This window comes from Pseudoliparis swirei, chromosome 18, assembly GCF_029220125.1.
Source record: "Pseudoliparis swirei isolate HS2019 ecotype Mariana Trench chromosome 18, NWPU_hadal_v1, whole genome shotgun sequence".
Taxonomy (NCBI): Eukaryota; Metazoa; Chordata; class Actinopteri; order Perciformes; family Liparidae; genus Pseudoliparis; species Pseudoliparis swirei.
In genome coordinates, this window is record NC_079405.1 from 17041168 (window position 1) to 17064637 (window position 23470).

Consider the following 23470-nt stretch of genomic DNA (forward strand, 5'->3'; position numbering starts at 1 on the left):
GATAATAAACAATCATCCCACCAAATTTCATGTGATTCGGTTCAATACTTTTTGAGTTTTGCGAATAACACGCATACAAATAAATAAATAAATAAATACACGGCGATCAAAACATAACCTTCCGGCATTTTCAATGCGAAGGTAATGATACATTTGCTAGCCTCCAACAACTAAATGATAAATTCAACCTTCCCAAATATAGTTTCTTCAACTTCTTACAAATTAGAGACTGGGTTAAGGAGAAATCTAAAGAAATATTACCAGATATCCCAAAAGAAACTCCCCTTGAAACCCCATATGTAACAAATTATGCAGATCAACAAAAGGAATAATATCTTCAATATACGGTATCATCAACGGAAAGTCACCTGTTTATGATAAAAATAAAACATCTACAAAAGGGAAATGGGAAACAGACCTAGGATGTGTCTACGAGGAGGCAGACTGGTATCACCTATTGGAACAGGCACAGACGGTATTAATCTCCACAAAACACAGACAAATTCAATTTAATATATTCCATAGGACATACTACACCCCTTACAGGTTACATAAAATGGACAGCAACATTTCCCCCAGATGTCAGAGATGTAAAGTGACAAACGGTGATCTTCTACACATGCTCTGGAGTTGCCCATTGATAGAAGAACTTTGGAAACGCGCCACTGAATTAACCTCAAGGATAATAGGAATTCAAATTGAACAGGACCCAAAGATATGGATTCTGGGGGACACAAGCTCTATCAATGCAAACTACTATAATAAATACTTCATCTTACTTGCGAGCACTGCAGTGAAAAAATGTATTCTGATTAACTGGAAATCCGAAAAATCACCATCAATAAGACACTGGATTAATGAGCTTGTGTCCTACTGCACACCTGAAAAGATATTATATAATGTGAGAGGGAAGCAGGCAGCCTTTGGAAAAATCTGGGGCCCCTTCATAGATATTCTGCCATCTCTGGACTTGGCTGATCGTGGTGGTGTGAGACCGGCGTCAAATTAAGCCCGCTGCAGGTTATTTATTTTTTATTTTGGTTTTATTTTGTTGTGAGTGCTGTATTGATCATGTCCCATTTGCCAGTTATGAGATGAAATCTTTCGCAGCTTCATGGGAATTCAAACTCACACATTCCAGCCCAGGTTTTCCCTCTTCTAATGGAATGGCAGAGAGAGCCATAAAGACTGTAAAACATGCGCTGAAGAAGGCAACGCAGACCGGCACCGACCCACATCTAGTGTTGCTGTCACTGAGGAACACACCGGTGACAGGACTGAATGAGTCGCCTGCACAGATGTTGATGGGAAGAGTTCTACGGAGCACACTTCCGTGTTCCAGTGCCGACACAGTCAACCCCACAGCATCTTCACAGCAAAATAAAGAACCTACAGTTCCGCCAAAAGCAACACTATGATCAACGTGCAAAGTCCCTGCCAGTGTTGACCTCAGGAGACACCGTACACATGCACACGCGGCGCGGCTGGGAGCCTGCTGTTGTCATCCGACAGCGAGATGAACCCAGGGCTCCAGACTAACTTTTTTTACAAGGAGCACAGTGGCCCCTAACTTAAAATGTTAGGGGCGCTAGCAGAAAATGTAGGGGCGCACACTATAAATCGACTTGCAAAGTTTTCCCATCATTTTTACTGTATTACTGATAAATAATTTGACAATATACAATCTTATAAACTTGTGTAATAGTTTTAATAACATACGCCAGTTATACAGCTTAAAAATACAAAATGAATATTTATGCTCTACTGACAACAACAGAACAAGTTGTAGACATAACTTGTGCATTAACACTTCCTACAAAAGATCACCCCTTGGTGGGGGATAAGGTGCCTGTGTTGGCCAGCCCTTGTAATTAGGCCTTGTACGTTGAGCCTGATTGAGCCACATGTCAACAGCCTCTTCGGCATCAAAATCATCGATGTTCGGTCCCTCCATACTAATTCTGATTAAGTCCTCAACAGTGTCCACATGAAGAGACCCCCTGACATCTGACTTAATCCTCTTCTGGGAAGAGAATCCTCTCTCACACACTGCAGAAGACACTGGGAGTGCAAGCATCATGTGTACAAGATGTAGGATGTTCTACAAAGAATAGAATAATAGTTTAGGTTTCAGTCAATCAAAAAGTCATATGCCAATTAAATTAATGAGAATATCATATTTACTTTGTAGTCGGAGCAGAACGGCATTTTGGTCAACATCATCCCACACAGGGCATGGTATGACTTGTCCATGTAGTTTGTAACAATGAAAATGTTCATCGACTGATACTCCTCTCTTGCCAGCTTGGTATCACAGCCATTTCTAAAAATAGTGAAAGGAAAAAATTATCAAACTAAGTTTCTGTAGGATCAAGGTAAATGTTTGAAATGCTGTTCTGTGTTATAATGTTTATATGTTGTCATGATCATTGATAAGAGCTACTAACCTTGTTAGGATGGGGGAGAAGTGGTCCAGCAGGAAGTCCAGCTCCTCTGCACCATAATCTGTCAGGAGATGTCTTTGTTCAGGCCAGGAATCGTGATTTAATATTTTGAATGACCTCACTGCCCTCGTTGTTGCTAATGAGGACCCTTCATCTATCAAAAAAAACAAAGAGAAAGAGAGATTAAATGAAAAGAAAAATAGATGTCATAATAATCTACAAATTGTACTGTGTTTTCACTTGCCAAGTAGACTGCTGAACCGTTTTGTGGCCCTCTCAGGAAAAAGTTTGGGGACACCTGTTCTAAATGCTTAAATGTTTCTACAGAATGCTTAGCAGGAAAGTGGTTTGGAAATGTTTATTGAAAACATGCTTTATCAACCATTGAAGTATGCAAGTAGAAAAGACAAGTTTAATGTTGATGCCATAGCGTTCATGGTAAGCAAAGAGTTAACTGTTGAGGTAACTGATATGTATGCCACTTCTCAGTCGGAAAAGAGGGATGTGGTATATTGGATCGAGCACTCGGTGCTCGATTGTATTTGACTGTCACCACTACAGAGTTCGGTGATAGTTTGTTCATGCCTGGCAGTTGTGTGTGATTAACCCGCGAGTAAAAGATCTAACTTGTGCTGCATCCTCGTCTCCGTGCATTTGTATCGAACAGTGATTTAGATAACCCACGAATAGTATACAACTATAACAGTGACTTTATACATAGAGCATAAAGACACAACAGTAGGCAAGCAGGGGAAACACGCGTCTGTACATACCGTACAGGCCCGTGATGTCCATTACATATAAGGGTAAAGTCAATATCAAACAAAGCAGCAGGGCTCCAGACTGCGACCAAATGGTCGCATTTTGCGCCTAAATTAGACACAGTGCGAGTAAATTTTTCATCAACTCGCGCATGCGCGACCAGTAAATTAGCAGATTTCTTTTTTTTGTTATTAAATATTTTTGTTGTTTACAAACTTGTTCTACACTTCAGCCCACTATAGTTAGCGGTAATGCCTGAATGACTGGTTTGCTAACCGACATTAACTCCAGAAGAAGAAGAAAGGAGACGAAAACCGAAGAAGAAGGCAGGCCTGTGTGTGTGTGTGGGGGGCTAATGTGTGAAAAGAGGCGCACCGCAGCGGAGACACAACGAGGGCGAGGGCCGCAGAGTGAGAGGTCAGAGGGGATCCTCACCACCGAGCGGCGTCCCCGTCCCCCGAGTTGAATCTCTGGGTCAACTCAGCCGACTCTCACATGTCTGAGCCCTTATAGACTGATGTTCACGGTAAACGCATTCGATCTGGAGCGCGCGAGGGTTTTGATAACGTTAGCGGAAGGATTTAAGTGACAACATCCGGTTTTGCAAAGTTAGCGGAAAGAACCACGTGAAACAACATCCGTTTATCAAAATAAGATGTCGACAAATCATACACTAACATATAAAAGTAAACAATGAACTGATGTTGTATCTTTATAGATAGTTTCTGAGATTTAGCTTAAATTATGCTAACATTAAAAATGTTTACTGTACCAAGGAAGAGTTTATAAAAATTAGTCAGTCTTTTGTATGTTAAGAAAAGTCCTGTATATAGATTTCCCCAAGAGTTCCAGGAAATGAATGATGCAGATGTGTTCCATACATATCTGAAATCCCCTACAATAGCAATCAAACAATTTTAATGTATCAATTAGGAAATTTTTCAAAGTAAAAGTTCTAAATGTTTAAAGAAATCGGTAATTTCTTTAATGTTTGAGTTGCTTTATATATGTATTTCCTCATAGTCCTAGGCAATAATGCTACACAATAAATAGAATGCTTCAATCAACACCGTGATCGGTGATTGGTATTATCGGATCGGCAGATACTGATTTCAGTGATCGGTGATCGGCACCAAAACCTGATCGGTGCATCTCTAGAAACCAACAAATGTTTTGATTGGCCACATCAAGTGCAACATGCACATGCTCAAGGTATGTTTTCTCTTCAAATATGTTTAAACTCAATACAGTAACTTCTGAAGAGTTCTCTGTTGTGAATGTTTTGCAGTTCATGAAGGCAAACAGGCATAAGATTGTATATTGTCAAATTATTTATCAGTAATACAGTAAAATGATGGGAAAACTTTGCAAGTCGATTTATAGTGTGTCAGGGTTTTTCCTGCAGAGAAAATTTGGGCGCGCGCCTAAGTCGTTTTCCCGAGCGCCTAAGGCAAAAAAAAGTCTGCGTTGAAAAAACAAAAAATAACTGTGTTCATCAGGTTCATGTCAGCGAATATGTTCTCAATAGTATGTTTCAAGGAGGTGTGCTCACCTGTGTGCGCGTATCACGGCAGAGCGGCCAGCTGCTGATCACGCACTCAATAGCTCGACTGCATGAATAGAAGGTGCGCGTAGCGCGCAAAAATTTTTTTTGGGACCACCCAAGACCCATTTTGACCCAGGAAAAAGTGCGCCCCTAAATTTTCTGCTTGCGCCCCTAACATTTTAAGTTAGGAGCGACTGTGCTCCTAGTTAAAAAAGTTAGTCTGGAGCCCTGAGCAGTCTGCATACTTTCATGAGATACGACTTCATTATATGCTCAGCTAAACAAACCGTTGCGAGGGGCATCTTGAGCTCGTGACTTACAAGATCAAAAGATTAAACTCTTAACACCTCACAGATAATGTCTGTGTGGCCCTTTCGCCATCCGATGGAGCAACACACACCGTGTGCAACTGAGACAACAGGACAACTCATTGTTGGACTCTTGTGTCGATATCATATCAGTTTAATAAGAAAACATTGATCATGCATCGTGATCAAATTCTTTAATCGTCAACATTAAGACACAACGCAATTAGTTTGATAACAGCAAAAACATAGATTTTTAGTCATGTCTTAAAAGGCAAATGAATCCAGCAGTAGCACACATACTGAAGGATAGATGGCTGTATCATTGATTTATCAGTTTTGGAGATGGGAAAAGACAAAAAGAACATCAAACATGCCTTGAACTGCATATGAAATGAGTACTGTATGCTGTCTATTTAATGATTTAGTAAATAATGTGGCTTTACAAAACACGAAGACTAGGGGTTTTCCCATACAAAAATAAAGTTATTATTAGAGTGATTGGCGTTATTTCTCACTGGTGCTGATCAATCATATCACACAAAAGAGGAGAGGCTTTAAGTGATTTGCTTATACTTATGCAATAATCATTTATTTGACAGCATACCCTACAATATGTGGTTTGATTAGGAACAGCAATGGTGCATTGATGTGTCTCAGCTTGAGTTCAGAGAATCCAGCTCCTTCAAGATGTTTCCAGGTTTCCCGGATGATCTCACATCCATCCCCAAAGTAGAACCAAAAAGGCTGAAGTACGTGCTGGAAGAAGTATGACCAAGTGGAAGGATCGGCCACGACATGCTCCAGGAAAAAGAAGGCTCCACCCTGCACAACAAAGTTTGAATGTGTCTAATGTGCAAAAATTACAAAATCAATCAATAAAAAACAATCTATTCAACATGTCATGGTTTAATAGGCTTCCATACTTTTTTCCTGTTGTGTAATGAATTGTGAATTATTATTATTATTATTATTATTATACTTAATTGAGGGCAACGTCTCTTGTTTGTGGACACACAGGTTCAAGTGTTCACAGTGAATTAAGTATAGCAACACTTTTAGGATGGCATAAGTGGTGGCATGGTGAATGGGGAATCACTTCTCTGCTTTGCATATTTTGCTGAATATGTGAAAGAAAATAAATACAAACTAGAATGGGCACTCGGTAGAGCGCATACCTTCGCATATCACAATAACTTTGCAAGCTACGGAAAAGGGCATTTCATAGTTAAAACATTTACTTGGGACGAACGGTTATTTCGGGAGTCCCAGATGACTTACTGGTCTCAGCATGCGGCGGACTTCTCGCAGAGTTTGCGGGATGCTGTTGACCGAGCAGAGTACCAGGGTGCAGACAACGACGTCGACGGATCCGCTCTCAACTGACCCCATGTCCTCCCCCGAAGACACCATAAACCTCTCGTATGAGAGCTGGTCGTTCTCGCCCATGCTTTTGTTGAGATATCTCTGGAAATGAGGATTCGGGTCAGTGCAGATTACTTTGCAACCGGGCGGATAAAACTCAAAATTGGTGCCGGTGCCGGTGCCGATCTCCAAAATTGTGAGCTGCCCGCCAGACTTGTTGAACTCGGAGAGACTGCGAAACAGCTCCTTCTTCTTGTCGTACATGTTCTTGTTGTAATGTATAGAAGTCCGGTTCAAAATAATTGGAAAGACACGTTTGTATATGTCGTACAGGCCCGCCGCTTGCAGCAGGTGGAGGGGAAGGCACAAGATATTGACGATCAGAGTACAACATGCTTGTAGGAACGCCATTTCTGATTCCCCAGACTACGGTGGCAGCCCGTCGAGTCGTCGACTGATTTTGTTGCTGTCAAATTATTAAACATAAGGTAGAGACGGAAGTCCGGTTGTGTTTTCAAAATAAAAGTAGACAAGTAAAGACGTAACGTAGTAGTGTGACATAAGTTAGATCAGTTAGTATAGTGAGTACGTTACTGGACACACCTATTATTTATTTTGTATTTAAGAATAATTTATATCGTTTGAATAACTGTGTTAAACGCCAGTGTTGTAGCTAACTAAGCTAACGTTACATTGTGATAAACATGTTATTGTGTTTGCTCTACAGTCCATGGACTCTACCAGCACAGTGTCTGCCTAGGTGTCACCAAACAGATGACATGTGGCTAGACAGCAGGCATCATAATGCAGAGTGGTACCTGGGTTCGAAAGTCAAGGACATAGACCAGGGACTGATGGCCATTAACCCCCCTGTGGAGGTCACCAGGGTACCAGAATCAGTGACAGACAGAAAAATATCAAAGCATCGGAGGATAGGTAATTTTAGGTGTACGATTTATATATACAAATAATAGCATAAATAAAATAAAATAAAATGCATACAAAATAATTACAAAAAATGTGGTATATTTAAACTTTATTTATCAAATGTGCTTTAAATACATTGTTTCAATGCTAATTTAGAGCATAAATTTTTAAATATACCAAAAATATGTTTGAAAATAAAGTTTAAAGAAGAACATTTAAGTATTTGTACAGCACTTACACTTAGAGTATATTTTTCTTATAATATCTTTCTTGAAAGTATACTGCAGTACACTTATATTAAAGTTTGTTAAAAGTTGATTGTATAGGTTCAAATCAAAAATAGGTTAAAGTATGACTTTAGTATTATATATTTGCAGAAATACATTTCTTTGATAATATATTTTAAATGTACTATTGACATTTTAAGTATATTTTAAATACATTAAAGTATATATTTTATATATTTTATTACACCTGGGCAGTTCATTGCAGTAAGTATCTTTCAAGTCCTTAATGCAGACTTACACTTTTTTTTTTAAAGCTATAGACTAAATTAAATGACTGTAGTGTGATCAAATCGATGCTGGTGTTAATATTTAGCTTAATTTCTTTCCAACTTGATACATGATTGAAAACGGTTCAAAACGCCACCTGCTGTTACCACGCCATACCAGCTCTAATGTTGCAAGGTCAATTTGAGATAGTGTACAGTTTGGGATGAGAAAGTGGTCGCAAATCAGTTGTGTGACTTTCTACATCATAATTGTTTCTTTGAGGAGTTTCAGTCAGGATTTAGAAAACACCACAACACCGAGACAGCACTGGTGAAAATTACAAATGACCTCTTAATGGCAGCAGATAAAGGACTCATCTCTATACTGGTCTTGTTAGACCTTAGTGCTGCATTCGACACCATTGACCATGACATCCTGTTACAGAGACTGGAGCAGTCGATTGGCATTTCAGGCACGGCACTAAGTTGGTTTAAATCCTATTTATCAGATCGATCTCAGTTTGTATTTGTAAACGATGACGCCTCGATAACCACCAACGTTAGTCACGGAGTTCCACAAGGTTCTGTGCTTGGACCAATTATATTTACCTTATACATGCTTCCTTTGGGCAATATTATCAGGAAACACTCCATAAACTTTCATTGCTATGCAGATGATACTCAACTATATCTATCGATAAAACCAGAGGAAACCAACCAACTAAGTAAAATTCAAGCATGTCTTAAAGACATAAAAACATGGATGACCTGCAACTTCTTGATGTTAAACTCAGACAAAACCGAAGTAATTTGACTCGGCCCTGAGCACCTCAGAGATCAATTATCTGGTGATGTGGTTTCTGTAGACGGCATTGCCCTGGCATCCAACACCACTGTAAAGAATCTTGGCGTTATCTTTGATCGGGACTTGTCCTTTAACTCCCACGTAAAGCAAATCTCAAGGACTGCATTCTTTCATCTACGTAATATTTCAAAAATCAGGCACATCTTGTCTCAAAAAGATGCAGAAAAATTGGTTCACGCGTTCGTTACTTCGAGACTGGATTACTGCAACTCCTTATTATCAGGCTGCTCTAATAAATCTCTTAGGTCCCTCCAGTTGATCCAGAATGCTGCAGCTCGTGTTCTCACTAAAACTAAGAAAAGAGATCACATCACTCCTGCACTAGCTGCTCTGCACTGGCTCCCAGTAAAATCAAGAATCACTTTTAAAATTCTTCTCTTAACGTACAAAGCCTTGATTGGTGATACTCCATCATATCTTAAGGAGCTTGTAGTACCATATTGCCCCACTAGAGAGCTGCGCTCACTAAATGCGGGACTACTTGTAGTTCCTAGAGTCTTAAAAAGTAGGATGGGAGCCAGAGCCTTCAGTTATCAAGCTCCTCTTTTATGGAACCAGCTTCCAATTTCAGTCCGGGAGGCAGACACAGTCACCTCGTTTAAGAGTAGACTGAAGACCTTCCTCTTTGACAGAGCTTATAGTCAGGGCTGAATCAGGTTCACCTGGTCCAGCCCCTTGATATGCTGCTATAGGCTTATAGCTGCCGGGGGACGTTTTAGGATGCACTGAGCACCTCTCTCCTCTTTTCTCTCCTTAGGGATGAATTTTAATCTCTCAATCACACGTTACTAACTCTGCTTTCTCCCCGGAGTCCTTGTGACTTCACGTCTCATGGGGTCATCGGACCCTATGAGACGACATAGATCCTATCTGCCTGATGGATCATCGAGGTCTGGGTCGTGGAATTCCTGCTACCGACTACGCCACTGTCCTGTTGAGACTCCGCCCACTGTTGAGACTCCGCCCACTCCTCCTCTCTACCGCCATCTGCCTGATGGATCGTGGAGGTCTCCATCGTGGAATATGCCTACTATGAACTATTCATCCACTCTGTCACATTCATTGAATGTATTTTAACTCTAAATCTGTCCTTCTGTACACATTACATCTATTGCACCTGTCCATCCTGGAGAGGGATCCTCCTCTGTTGCTCTCCTGCAGGTTTCTTCCCTTTTTCCCCCCCTGAAGGGTTATTTGGGAGTTTTTCCTGGTCCGATGCGAGGTTTTGGGGCAGGGATGTCTATGTGTACAGATTGTAAAGCACTCCGAGACTAATTTGTAATTTGTGAAATTGGGCTATACAAATAAACTGAATTGAATTGAATGTCATGATTTTTTTTTTGTAGCGTCACAACAGCAGCACATCAAAACACCTGTTTTCTCTTTTTTCATGTAGGCCTACTGGAAATTAAGCTATCAGACATTACAAAATGTGGTGAATCAATGCTAATGAAGTGTTTGACAAGAATGGGTAGATGAAGCGTTAAATGAAGCAATTGTTTAAATTGTTCTTCTTTAGCAGCTGGCTAGTTAGCTTGCTAAAGTTAGCGGGCTAATGCTACTATGTTTTCATGCTAATGTTACACTTGTTACAGAGATTGAACAAAGGGCTAGTGGCCCGCGGAGACTGCTGCTGGGAGGAGAGCAGATGGCGGCTCTCGACATGGTAGTCCTTGGGTTTGTGCTGGCTGAATTCACACTGCTACAGCTTGAAAGTAATTTATTTAGAACATGTAACAAATAAGTAAAAAAATAAGAAATATGAAATAAAATGAACATTACATATACCAAACTGTAAATATACACATTCCCATAACAATCATTCATAACTGAATATAAAAAATGTGAGAAAGCAGTCAGAATTACAAACATATACCATTTGTGGTCTGATGTAAGTCCCCATGCATATCGATATTGTTCAACGAAATGTGTCCGTCATATTTGTTGATGCTTTGTTGAGCCAGACAGAAGTGGCCATGGTCTCATCTCTAAGCACCTTGCTCACTTTTTAGCATTTCAAAAAAATGATGCAGTGGGTGGATTTAGCCTCAGACTTATAGGGCGAAGTTATACTTTAAGCTGCATGAACTGTGTTTAAAAAAAATAATTTTCAGGATGTAATGTTAAATGTGTAAGATCTGGCCATCATTTTAATTTAAAACATTAAAAAAATGAACAGCCATCAACAGAATGTGAAGAGTATGCAGTGTCTACACAATATCCAAGATGTATATTGTGTTGCAGAGATATCTACTGAAATTAGCATGCCAGCTAGCACCGGTCTGTCCCGTCTTTTTACGCCACATGGTACCTTGAGACTGCAGCACATGGACACTGGAGGACAGCCAATAGCAGACACTCAGCCGCGGGCTCCTCGCATTTTTTATTTGCCGTGAATGTGTCTAAAATTGCCAATATTTTTTTATATATTTTTGTTGTTGTTATATTTATGATATATTTGCCTCAAACATTCTCAGATGTTAGTCTGACCGAATGTCTCTAAAGCAAAGCTTTAATGGGGATGGGATTATAATCAAATGTTAAGTATTTCCATTGCTCACCGAAATGCACTGAAATGCTGAAATGAAAAGTAGCTGAATGAATAAAAATGCATGCCAACCTTTTGATTTCCTGTCGCGCTCAAGCTGCAGTTCTTAAAGATTCCACCAGATAGAGACATTGTTAGGTCAAATTCATAACAACTCCTTGATAAAACCTTCCAACCCTGTATTTTGAAGGGCAAAGGCTTGAGACAAAGGGTCACAATTTATTGAAATGGATTTCTTTCATTGACTGAATGTGAGCCATGTGTGTACACCATGTACTTTATACACTGTAAACAAATAAAAAGCGTTATTCTGCTACTGAGAGCAAAATATAATATTTACGGTTTATCAGAAACACTAAACATTTACATACAATACAGTCAGGGCAATAATCCAAATCATTATCATCTCTCTGTATACGATAATATGGTGTAAAGTGAACTGTTTTATGTTTTAAAATCTAAGTCGTTTAGATAGAAGATGCGTTTATGGGACTTGGCTCACAGCATCCATACTCATTGTTTTTTTGCTTACCTCAGATATATTACGCTTAAGGGAAATACCAGGATATGGATACAGGACTTAGTCTGTTGTCAGCAGGGGTTTAGTGGTTACAGTTGTAAGGTGCTTTGAGTATGCATGCAGAATCATTTTTATTTTGGTCAGTGGGTCTATATAATGTGAATTTCAGTGACAGTATTCGGCCCTTTCCCAAGGAGATATTTTAATATCTTATAGCAAAGCAGAGGTTTACATATTTAAATTAATGATGAGTGAATTCCATTTAGCTGCTTCAGTTTAAGGGTCCTGTTGTTGTTCATGCTGGCTCACTGTCACACTGCTTTATGGGGACACTTGAATTAACGCAGCCATCATTAATGGTATCACTAACACCTGTGTGTTTTGCACACCAGCATGTCTGCTGGACAAGGTGTACGTTCCATTTACTTAAAACCAGGTGTGCACAATTTTATATACCTTACATGTCACACACTGCTAAGTGATTGAGGTCAACCTAGCAAGGCTGGTTTGAATCAAGGATAAACAATGCAACACGACAAAACGGTCTCACTGGTTTATATGACAAATTTAACAAACTTTTGAATCATTATTTTGGTCAAGCACAGAGAGCTCTGAAGTCAAATTATTATTATTCATGACACAAATTAAATGTCAGGAATATCATTTTGTATGGTGGCTACCATTAACTTAGTTTGGTCATTATAAGCTCAGAGTTGTCTTAAATGTGTAAAAACGTCTATTTCTGGTTCTAAAAATAATATGTAGGCTAATTACACTGTAAAGTTATTTCAATAGCAGATCAATATGAAAACAAATGTATTGCCAATTGCAATTCAAATCCCAACCAGAACATAATTGACTGTTGTTATATGAACAGGTTTTTTTTTCTGCTTACGATGCTGCAGTCTCTTGTCCGTTATTGAAACTAAAGGCATTTACCGACACTCCCTAACAATTTGCTGAGAGTCATCAATTATGCAGGGTAGCCGCACGGACTGGGAAGGAAGATAGCAGCAACAATATGGCGACAGCCGCAGTTACTCTCGACTCTTTCCTACATCTGCAGTGCATTGACAGCTGTCTGGATTTCTGTTAATGCGAGAAAAAGTAAGTAGACAATCTGTTTTCTGCTCTGTCTGGTTTTTCGTGTCGTGGGATGGATCGCAGTCCTACTTAGTCGACTGACTGCATCCTAGTGCCGCAGAGCGGTCCCTCTCAGCATCTTTTCCTGGCGTCTGTGGAGGGCTCCTTGCCAGTGGGCTACACGGACAAACATGTCTGCGATGTACCGGATAGAGGAAGGGAATGCGGTTTCGAAGAGGAAAACGCGGATTTGCGATGCGACGCGGCCGAGAACGGGGAGACAGCAGGTTATTTGGGGTGTTGGCCTGCCGCTGGATGGAATGACATTTTACTGTCAGAATATGAAACATACGCATATGGGATATATAGAAGTGAGATCACGTCAAACTTATCTGTGTGGCGACACCGAGCCTGTATGTCCCCAAGTGCACGAATAATGCGTCGCTTGCAAAATCTTTCAGGGAGCAATTTTCTCGCTTCCATCATGTTATAACTATGATAGTTTTAACCCCCCCACCACCACCACCCCTGCGCCCCCTCCCTCTTGTAATTCAGTTGGAGACAGTATTGCGTGAGGAGGTATAGGTGCGTCTTTAGTTTGGCAGTCCTCAAAGGGTCCGCGGCACCTTTTTCTAGTATTTACACGCAATCTCAGCGATTAAAAACACGTTTCCCCATCCCGGTATTATAATTTATAAACCAGCACCACATGAGTCCCTGGGTCTCTGTCAGACTATCTACACGGGTGTGGTATAGCCTCAAGGCCGTTTTAGTTTCTTTTTTTCTGTATACAATTTCACTTTCCTCGGTGTATAGGCTAATTAGGATTAGCCGATGGGATATGTATGGGTATCTTTGCGTTGAGGCCGGGGATGTGTTGTCAGGACGCGAGCTGTGCATTCAACTGACCTACTATGAGTTTGTTAGTTCGAGCATATAGCAGCAATAAACCACACTGCAGTATTTTAGGCTTTGGCCCTATAGGACAACGGCGCGCCTCGGTATTAAACAGTGGACGTTCCTGGGGACTACATAGGGAACAAATCACTCTCAGGAAATGCACAGGGCTGGCATGATAAGACCCACATTGTGAAGGGGAGCGGGGTCTACATCCCGCACGAGGAGAAAGTTCCCCCAGAAATATAGGAGGAGGTTTTCTTTTTGGGGGGTTATCTCTACAGTGGTCTGATGTCCCGTGGTTCATCATTTCCACCTTTCCTCCTCATCCCTCGTATGTCATTTGAGGAAAATAAACGTTTTAAACTGAATGATCATAACTCATTAAAGTCTGGGCGTCATAACTTTACCTTAATGTATCTATGCTCAGGCATAAAGATGCACCCACCAGTATAGGATACAAAAGGCCTCTTTAATATATTGACTGCCAAGTTATTCTCTCAGTAAATTTGGATATGGGCCTGCACCTATATGCTCAGTTATGCTGGTGATTCGGATTGAGATGACATCTCGTGACAGGCAGCATTAAAACATCACTGCAGGAAATGAAAAATGTGCAAGTTATTTACCGACCCATGTGACTCGGATGCGAGTGCCCTATAGCCTACACATCCTCCTCTCCGCGGTGTCCGGTTAGCTCCATCAGATGTCGGGTTATCACCACCACGGTGCATATAGAGCACAGTAGAAATTTTTTCCAGGTAACGGGACGGAGGCCGTGGTGCGTTTGGATGTCTTTCCTCCGCACAGAGGACTCATAGAGTAGCATCTCTGCTCAACGCTGTTGTTCAATCTTGATGCTGGTGACAATCGTGTCTTTACCTTCGGAGGGAAATGAGACTTTCGGTTAGTTTTCACGGTTATCAATCAGTTTTTATTTCCGGACTCACTTGACTCGTAACGGATTTCACAGAACCGGGACCGGTTAGGGGCTGCGGGCATTTTGGTGCCGACTATGTGCAGCCATAGGATACGTTGTCGGCACATTTATTGTAAGAGTGAACCGAGTAGTCTCTCTAAATTAAAAGGTGTGTGTCGGATTGTTGCATGTTAGGTCGTGTTCCTCATATGACCGTGTGAGTTAGTGGACGCGGAGGCATTGAGCAACATCTGCACCATTCTGAAGCAGTCTCCGCTGGTCGCCTTGTAGTTGTGCTGCCTGTTTTTTTAGGGTTGCATGCACTAAGGGTCTTGCTATTGCATCCTGGTTTGAATCACCTTGACGGTAGATCAATTGATGTAGCATTGGTGGAAGGAGACTTGGAGGTTGTGCCGAGGTTGGGTTACTTGAATCGGACTTCATCCCTCTTCTGGTTGGCTGTGTTTTTTCTGAAGATACCGGTCTGTTGGATCTATATCTGCCTGTGGATTTCTTCTGATTTCTTCTTGATATCTCTCCAGGTCTGTACCTTTGTGTTTGTCTCCATGTATGTTATTGCTTCTAATTTGTGATATTGCTTGACTGTCAAATATCTTCAGTATCAAACAGCATGGCCATGAGACAATTGTGAAATTCATCTTTTGTAAAAGTCCGGAGAGATGCAGTGGATGATGTTATGACAACCTTCTTGTTAAGGCAATGAGTCAGAGCCCGAGAGGTTGAATCATTTCCCTTCTTTATTTGTGGACTATCTTTTAGTTATCAGTGAAGGAGGTAAGATACCAACATGCACGCCTGTGTTGGGTGTGTTGTCATATATGATCAGCATGAGACAGGGGACATCTGTTTTAATGGGTTTAAATGTTTTTCAAGCCCAAAAAAAAGGAGCAAGTGAATGGGTTTGTCATAGAATAACAAAAACATTTTGCATAATGTGATGCAATACACCTTCCCCACCCACTCTTTTCTTGACCACACATCCAGTTACATTAATTTATACTTCATTTGTGATTTAGATCAGTGGGTATGACAAATAGATGGTCGAAGTAAACTCTAAAGCAAATTCGAGCAGTGAGCCTCGATACACCATCAGATCATTAGGTTGTTATGGTAAACATGTAGCACTAGATGTGTTGCTAACTTATTCAGATCTGTCTGTTTTACTTGCTTGGCTTAATATTATGTGGCACCGTGTCAATTTTCCAGGGACAGATAACATTTAATAGTTTGTGTGCTGGGAGCCACTTTCTTACTTATTATATATATATATTGTCAGTCCGGTAGAATAGCTATAGATTCACCCACCAGTATAGGATGCAGATATCTGTCCTACCAGCTTGAGCATTTTTGATACTTCCAGCACCTTATTTGAGATGAAGCCGGGTGAAGGGATGGTTATCCTGCATATATCTATTGTCACTGAAAGCTGTGTAGAAAAAAAGAGAGGCCCCTATTCTGAAACAATGAGCTTAGTGCAGTAGACTTTGATGTCTATTCTCAGTGAGACCGGCAGGGCTATCTACACATTCACGTCCCATGTATTCATTGTTGATAACGACACTATAGAAGTTTTTAGATAAATTAAACTCTAAATGCTGCATTTTGACATGTTTTATAAAAAGTAAAGTCCTGAGAAAGAAACTTTTGAAGGAGAGAGTCAGACATATATGTGTTTGTTGTGGGATAAAGATGACATCATTTGTGAGCATTAACACAAGAATAATAAACTTGACAAGTCTCCTCGAGAGCAAAAAAGGAATTCAAAGCTGCTCATATGTGCTGGCTAGCTACCTGAGTTTAGCTTTTGGGGATACAGGATGAGTGCTGTCGTCATTAAGGTTGATGGAGAGCAGAAAAAGTGCCTACTGGCCCATGTTCCAAATGTTTGCACGTTTTCAGCATTATTTTGCTTTGTTTGCGTTCCTTGCCAGAACTAGAAAATGCTGTGATGCTTTGTAACAATGTCGAAACTGAAAAGGGATGCAAAGCAACTAATCCAATTTAGAAATGTGTAAATCTATTTCATCTATTTAATTTAGTTGACCAGTCAGTGTTATTCATACGACTGCCACTTTTGTTTCTCGGTCAGTACCATATTCTCACATTTTCTCTCTCTGTGTCCCTCTTGTCCTCTCAGAGCTGGATGTCTGGGATGGAAAACAAATAAAGGGGAAATAGCTGCAGAATGAAAAGATGGCCGCACCCATTATTGCAACCCCAGGCCCTCACAGCTTCAAGAAATTCACCAAGGAGTCGCTTATTAACATCGAGAAGCGCATCAATGAAGAAAAGAATAAGAAGCCACCCAAACCCAGATCGGACAGTAGTCACCGGGACACGTCTGACGAGAATGAAGTCAAGCCCCACAGGGACCTGGAGGCGGGGAAGAGCCTGCCGTTAATCTACGGCGATGTTCCTAAGGGAATGTCGGGCACACCGCTGGAGGATTTGGATCCATACTATGTGAACACGAAAGTGAGTTGTCACAAAGGCCTAATGCACCACCCAGTGTTCCTCCAAACATTGTAGCTTAATGTAGTTGAGAGGTTTATGGATGTTGAGAACTTTCACAGATGTATTATTCAGCTGCTATGCTGAGCCATCAAATGTTCTTAGTCGTTACCTTTTTCTCATGGGAATTGCAAGCATTGCAAACTAACCAGACCGTACACATCTGTAAGATGAAATTCAATGCCATAACAGATTCAGGTTTTATATCAGTTATTTCCATTGGTTGTTGTGTTAAGTACAGAGATCGGGTTATAATAATTCAGATGACCTTGAGACGTTTAAGGGCTTTTGAGTACTTTTGAGTCACTGCTACAGGGGCTAAGTGACAGCCAGTGCAATATTAGATCATATAAGGCCTGTTACGTTTGTTTTTTAGTGCACTTGTACAATCAAAGAGCAGATGCAAAGGGACATAGTGGCAACACTGCAGGGCTCTGTGGAATGGAGTTCTCGGGAAGTTGTAATTCTCATAAAGGTTTCTGCGGTGTTGATTAATCATCCTTGTTAATGCATGGACAAAGATGATGTAACATTTATGTTAATGTCCATCATTTACGATGGCTAACTACATTATTTTGTGACAAAACACACAAATGCAAGTGCTCAGTCCCACAGTAGACATGACTCATGGCTTCCCAGCATGCACTGGGACAGTGGAATTAATATAACCATAGTTGTATATATGTTGCCGCACTGCTACTGGTCTTAATTTGATCTACAGTATGTTTGGCAAGGTTTCCATTGTTGTTTCTATTTCTACATTATTGTACAGATAATCAATACAAGTAAGTGTGATTACACCACCAATTACATATTTAGATGTTCAACTTTGACCAATTTTACTTTTAATTCTAATAATTGAGAAGCTGTATTTCTCCTATTATGTGACACATGTACAACATATTTATTATTATTAGCTTCTGTGACTTAAACATTTATGGCAATCTGACCACATGTCATCCTTGCAAGCACTACATACTAATTAACAGCTGTTATGATCAGATAATTACTATCCCTGTCTCTGGGTTCAAAAATGAAAGAGGAAGAGTTGACAACTTCTAATTGTAATTACACAATAATATAAGTCTGCCACTTGTGATATTGTTTCCTCCAAAAGAACAGACATGGTTTGACATATTTTTGACTGGATAGGATAAGTTGAATTGAGGTGTATAAATCTGTCCTGTGTTATAACTTCAGATCTTAGTTAAATTATGTCTGCAACAGGTTTAAGTAAACCTCAGATACAGTGACACAAATAGAGTCCAGACTAAACCACCAAAGCCATTTGAACTGCAGCCTCTAAGGTGATCATGTGACTATGACTCCGACAACTCAGTTTTGAACCCATCCTAAACCATCAAATTAATTAATTAGCTAAGCTAATGACACCATTCCCATGTGTGTATGTTGACACATTTCTAGCAACATGTGCATCTGTATTATTTCACTCTTCTGCTCCAACCATGTTTTCGTCAGTAAGTACAGGTAATGCCTCCAAATTAAAAAAAAATGTTTTTTATCCATAAGGCTTTTTGAACTTGGTGTTGCACAGTACTTTTGGGAGATTTAAAACGGATAAGCACGTGCACAAATCCCATCTGTGGATGTTATTGCATAAAAGCTTTGACGGTTATTGGTGTTACTATTATTTTAGATTATAATGGGATTTTTACCACACAGTCAAATAATGTCTTTATCCCAGGTAACTTCTGAATTAACGTGATACAGATGCGGATAACACAAACCCCAATCCCCCTATTTTTTATTAAGCAAAGACAAGACCTTCAGGCATTTTAGGCTTCGGTCCCATACCTCACAAACACGCTTGGCTGTGCTCTTACTGGAGCTCTGCACTCGCAAAGAGAAATGATGAAGGCAGAAGATGGCAGGAGAGGACAGGAATTGTAGAGAAAAGGGCAGAATGATACTGTAGTGCCTTCAGCGGTGTAAACGTGTGGAGTAGCCAGTCTCCTGTGTGGTGGCAGAGATAATGTGTAAAATAATCTGCAGCCTGTAAAGGAGCAAGAAGCCCAGTCAGCTGGAGTGCCATCAGCACTCCCTTGTAGGGCGGATGAAACTATCAAGTGTATGTGCCTTTTGTGATCTATTGATCCACACCTCTAGTTCAGTGGTGGCCACAGGAAGGGTTGCATTCTTGTCCTATTATCCTTCCCCACTTTGCGTGTTGCCCAGTGCTTACCTCTCCTTACTTTCCTCTGTGGTGTCTCACTTTGGTGATAAAAGGAAAGTTTCCTGCCGAGTTGTTCATCATGGCCTCCACTCACAAGCCTCCGTGACTGTAGCAGGAGACCATTTTGCCTCAGCCACAAGACACGTTTTTGGATAGTTAACATTTAAGTACTGTATCTTACTTTAAAAAGTTTTCCTTCATGCATAAACCATGTATTTTATAGTTTGTTTAAGAAACAATTCAATGAACATAAATGAGACATGAAAACCATAAATAAGTATAAAACATCCCCCTAAACATTCACAATTTGCCTCTTTTCCTCATTTGCGGTATGATGGTTCTTTAATATATTGTTTGTTTATATATCTATATACCTATATATATATACTGTATATATATCTCTATATCTCTCTCTATATATATACATACATATATCTCTCTCTATACAGGACTGTCTCAGAAAATTAGAATATTGTGATAAAGTTCTTTATTTTCTGTAATGCAATTAAAAAAATATTAAATATTAAAAGAATAAAAGACTTGCAATATTTCAGTTGATTTGTAATGAATCCAGAATGCATGACATTTTTGTTTTTTTAATTGCATTACAGAAAATAAAGAACTTTATCACAATATTCTATGTTGTCATTTTCTTTTGGACAGTTTCTTTGCATGTTCAACTCCAACTCCTCTTACCGTATTGATCAGCTTAGAAACATCTCTTGTCGTACGATACTCTTTCAAACGACGTTCCGACTGGCTGCAGAAGATTCCTAGGGCCTTCGTGGAGCACACTGATGTTTGTTTTAGACATAACCTCACCTTAAGAGTATTAGGAGCTGATCACTATGAAAAACACTTATGATTCCATCATATTCGACGGGTGTTCTAACCACGCTGTACTTACTACTTTTAAGGCCTGAGAGAGGAGGTATCAGTTTTGCAAGAACGATGAAAAACGTAAGATGAATAATGTCAGTGGGGTTCAATGAGCGAGAAATTTCTTCATCGAGCCTCTTAGGAATTATTTTGATCAGGTTAACAATCAGTATGTTGATTTTGAATAGATACTTTTCGGCTGAGACAATAGGTTTCAGCTTTCAACAAACCCAGCTTCAAGGATAATTCATTGATTGTTCCCACTTGAGCCGATTGTTGTTTTTTCATTGCTTACTATCTAAGTTTAAGATAATCTAATTCAATTCTTATCTGGTTAATTGGTCACTTCCAGCCCAGACTATGTCCAAACATTGAGATGAAATCAAGTTTAAACTTCAGATAATTTTCTTATAGAAAATTTTTACTGGACATATGCGATCAAACTCTCTAGTTTCCTTCCGCATTCATCGTTTGCGGTTTTTTCCTCTATAGAGATCTTGATCTCTGATTGAATCTCATGATCAATGCTTCAGCTCATTTTAACTGATACGTCATATGCTGTAGTAGTGTCAGACATTGTTTTAATACTGTATAGATTGTCGCTAGTATGTTAGCTACGAAACACAGCTTGGCAAGGCCACTTACCCTAATGGACCAGGTGAATCATATGTGATGGTCCAGACTATGCTGCGATTCGACAGGACTACGACGTCCATAAGGTCATGAGCTAAGACAGTAGATTCCCGTTAAGGTAAATACGTTAGCCTTTGCGCTGTATGATTGCTAATTAATCAGATCATAATTCCCATATTCGATTCAGTTATATCTCGCTTTCACTTAGCTGTCATACTTCGATGACTTTCTTAGAATCATTGTATGTACTCTCTTATTTGAGGACACTTGCGTTTCTCTTCTTTCTCCACTGAGTTTCATTGATTGCCTAGGTTTTCTTTCGCTATTTTTGTTGACATACTGTCAGAATTATACAGATTAATCTATCTTTAATTTTTTTGAGCATAACTTACACCTTAATTACATTCTAATTCTCACATGCTACCATTTCATTATTTAATAAAGATTCAGTAATCATTTTTATGTTCATTCAGTTCTATATTTAATCAATGCAATTTACCAGTCTAGCTTATAGTTGGGAACATTATCAACATCTCACGTTGCTTACCATTCATTAGATAGAATATCTTTCATGATAATGCTTTCTTCTGCTTCATGAGTAGATTGGTTTGTGATGTATCAATGGTATATTGCAGTTGAGCACTCAATAGGAACCTTAAGGAAACAATTAGTGGAATTGTCAATAAATTTACATTGACACTTTCATAATTTTGCTAGTGCTCTCATATATTTGATGATTTCAATGCTTTTACTTACCATTATCATTTTTTATGTTTATGTTAGAATTAATCATTATCTTTCCAATGTAACATTATTCATTTTTTTATCTAGCAGATTAATCTGCTTCTTGAGCTCTCATTCAGTTTCATCTTCAATTCAATAATCATGTCTTTTATCTGTAATCTGACATTTATCATTTACTGATCCTTCACTACACTTTTACCTTAGCTAGCTTAATGCTGTCAAATATTTACCTGCATCCAGCTGTCGAGTTGCAGCAATGATGTCATGCTGTGCTATTCTGGTACACTGACCTTTGATGTTACCAGTGGTATGAAATGCTCTTACATGATTGTCTGAGGAATTGCATTGTCAATGTTAGTCTGAACTGACAATTTCAGAGTGACACTCATCAGTTCAACGACTTGTCATCTATTACATATGCTCTGCATCATAAGTTGTATGCATGACATTTGACGTTATCATGGATACTGTCTTAATTCTTGCTCACTTGTACATGACTAACAGAAGACTTGCCTCTATCTGATTTGTCTGGTAGCTCTTCTACTAGCTCTACTATTCATTCTTATAACACTTTACCATTTCACTAAATCCTAAGACTGTCATTATGTGTTCTTACAGTTTCGCTAAATTAAGATAATGTCCTATTGCAAATGCAGTTATGTTTGAATATTGAATATCATATGTGCATATGAACTTCTAACATGTATCATACTAATACGACGTAACTCATGTTACATTATAGTCATATACATTAAGCATTCATATTGCATTTCTAGCAATTCATCATAAGTATTCTGATCTTTAATCATTATTTGATACCATCATGATACTAACTGGCACTGTGAATTGAAATTTTTCAATTGTCTGATACTCCTCATTTGTAGCATGAATAGCACAATCGTTCACTTCTTGAATTGTTATTGATTTAGTTACAACTTATTGCAATTGTTGGGCTTTACAGTCACATACTAGTATACATATGGCAACTGAATTCGCAATGATCTACATATCTATAACCTATATTTGGATCATGCTGTATACTAGTAAAAGTCATTGCTAGTTGTCTATGCATTTAGTGAGTAACATTAAGTATTGTATCAGAATTGCTCAAGACTTCAAGTGTATATAGATTCATAATCAAACTTGTACTTAATTGTTCTACAGATATAATCAACATCTATAGTCAATGCTTCATTTATAATTAGATACATTACATGTTCACTATAAGTTACTTGAATCTCAACTTTCCAAGCATTATGTCTACATTTCAAACTGATAGCACTTGTACTGTTACAGTCCTTTCAGTGACTGGCTTGTCTTCGATATTTAGATCGATCTTTATAAATGATGCTTTACTTTCTAGTCTTGTGCTAGACTATTGTTGGGAATAGAATCATTCATGTCTTCGATCTAGTCATTCTTCCACTCCATCAAACTATCAATGCTCTTGAATATCACTACCTTTACTATCAATTTCAAGCTGTAATCTTGCATATTGTTACATTTAGCTCCAACAGCTCTTAATTCCATAGATACAGGGCTTCAGCCTTTTACTCATTTATTAACTGCCAACTTATTGTCTATCATCTCACATTCTTATTCATCTATGCAATTGAGCAATTAATCACTATCGTCACGTCGTATGCATATATTAAGGTTTCAACTCAGTCCAATCAATCCGACTAATAGTCATTGATCGTGCTCATGGAACTGTCAACTGTTGCTGTCATGTGTTGCAGATGCCTGTTATGCACACTGATTCAGCCTGTGAATCTTGCGGACTTAGTAGTGCAGTGCAGTGACTCGTTTAACAT

General features: G+C 39.3%; 1 protein-coding gene and 1 long non-coding RNA gene across 2 annotated transcripts; both read right to left on the reverse strand.

Annotated features, from left to right (window-relative positions):
* Window positions 1-1692: 1692 nt before the first annotated feature.
* On the reverse strand, window positions 1693-2681 carry LOC130208525 (uncharacterized). The gene is made up of 3 exons (XR_008834438.1): window positions 2448-2681; window positions 2185-2323; window positions 1693-2101 (listed from the first exon to the last, which is right to left on the reverse strand). It is a non-coding gene; the product is annotated as an uncharacterized LOC130208525 (long non-coding RNA).
* A 2558-nt stretch (window positions 2682-5239) lies between these two features.
* Window positions 5240-6871, reverse strand: LOC130208518 (N6-adenosine-methyltransferase TMT1A-like). Its single transcript, XM_056437697.1, has 2 exons — window positions 6339-6871; window positions 5240-5882 (listed from the first exon to the last, which is right to left on the reverse strand). The coding sequence occupies exons 1-2, from the start codon at window positions 6831-6833 to the stop codon at window positions 5649-5651; spliced, it is 729 nt and encodes a 242-aa protein (XP_056293672.1). The 5' UTR covers window positions 6834-6871; the 3' UTR covers window positions 5240-5648.
* Window positions 6872-23470: the final 16599 nt, after the last annotated feature.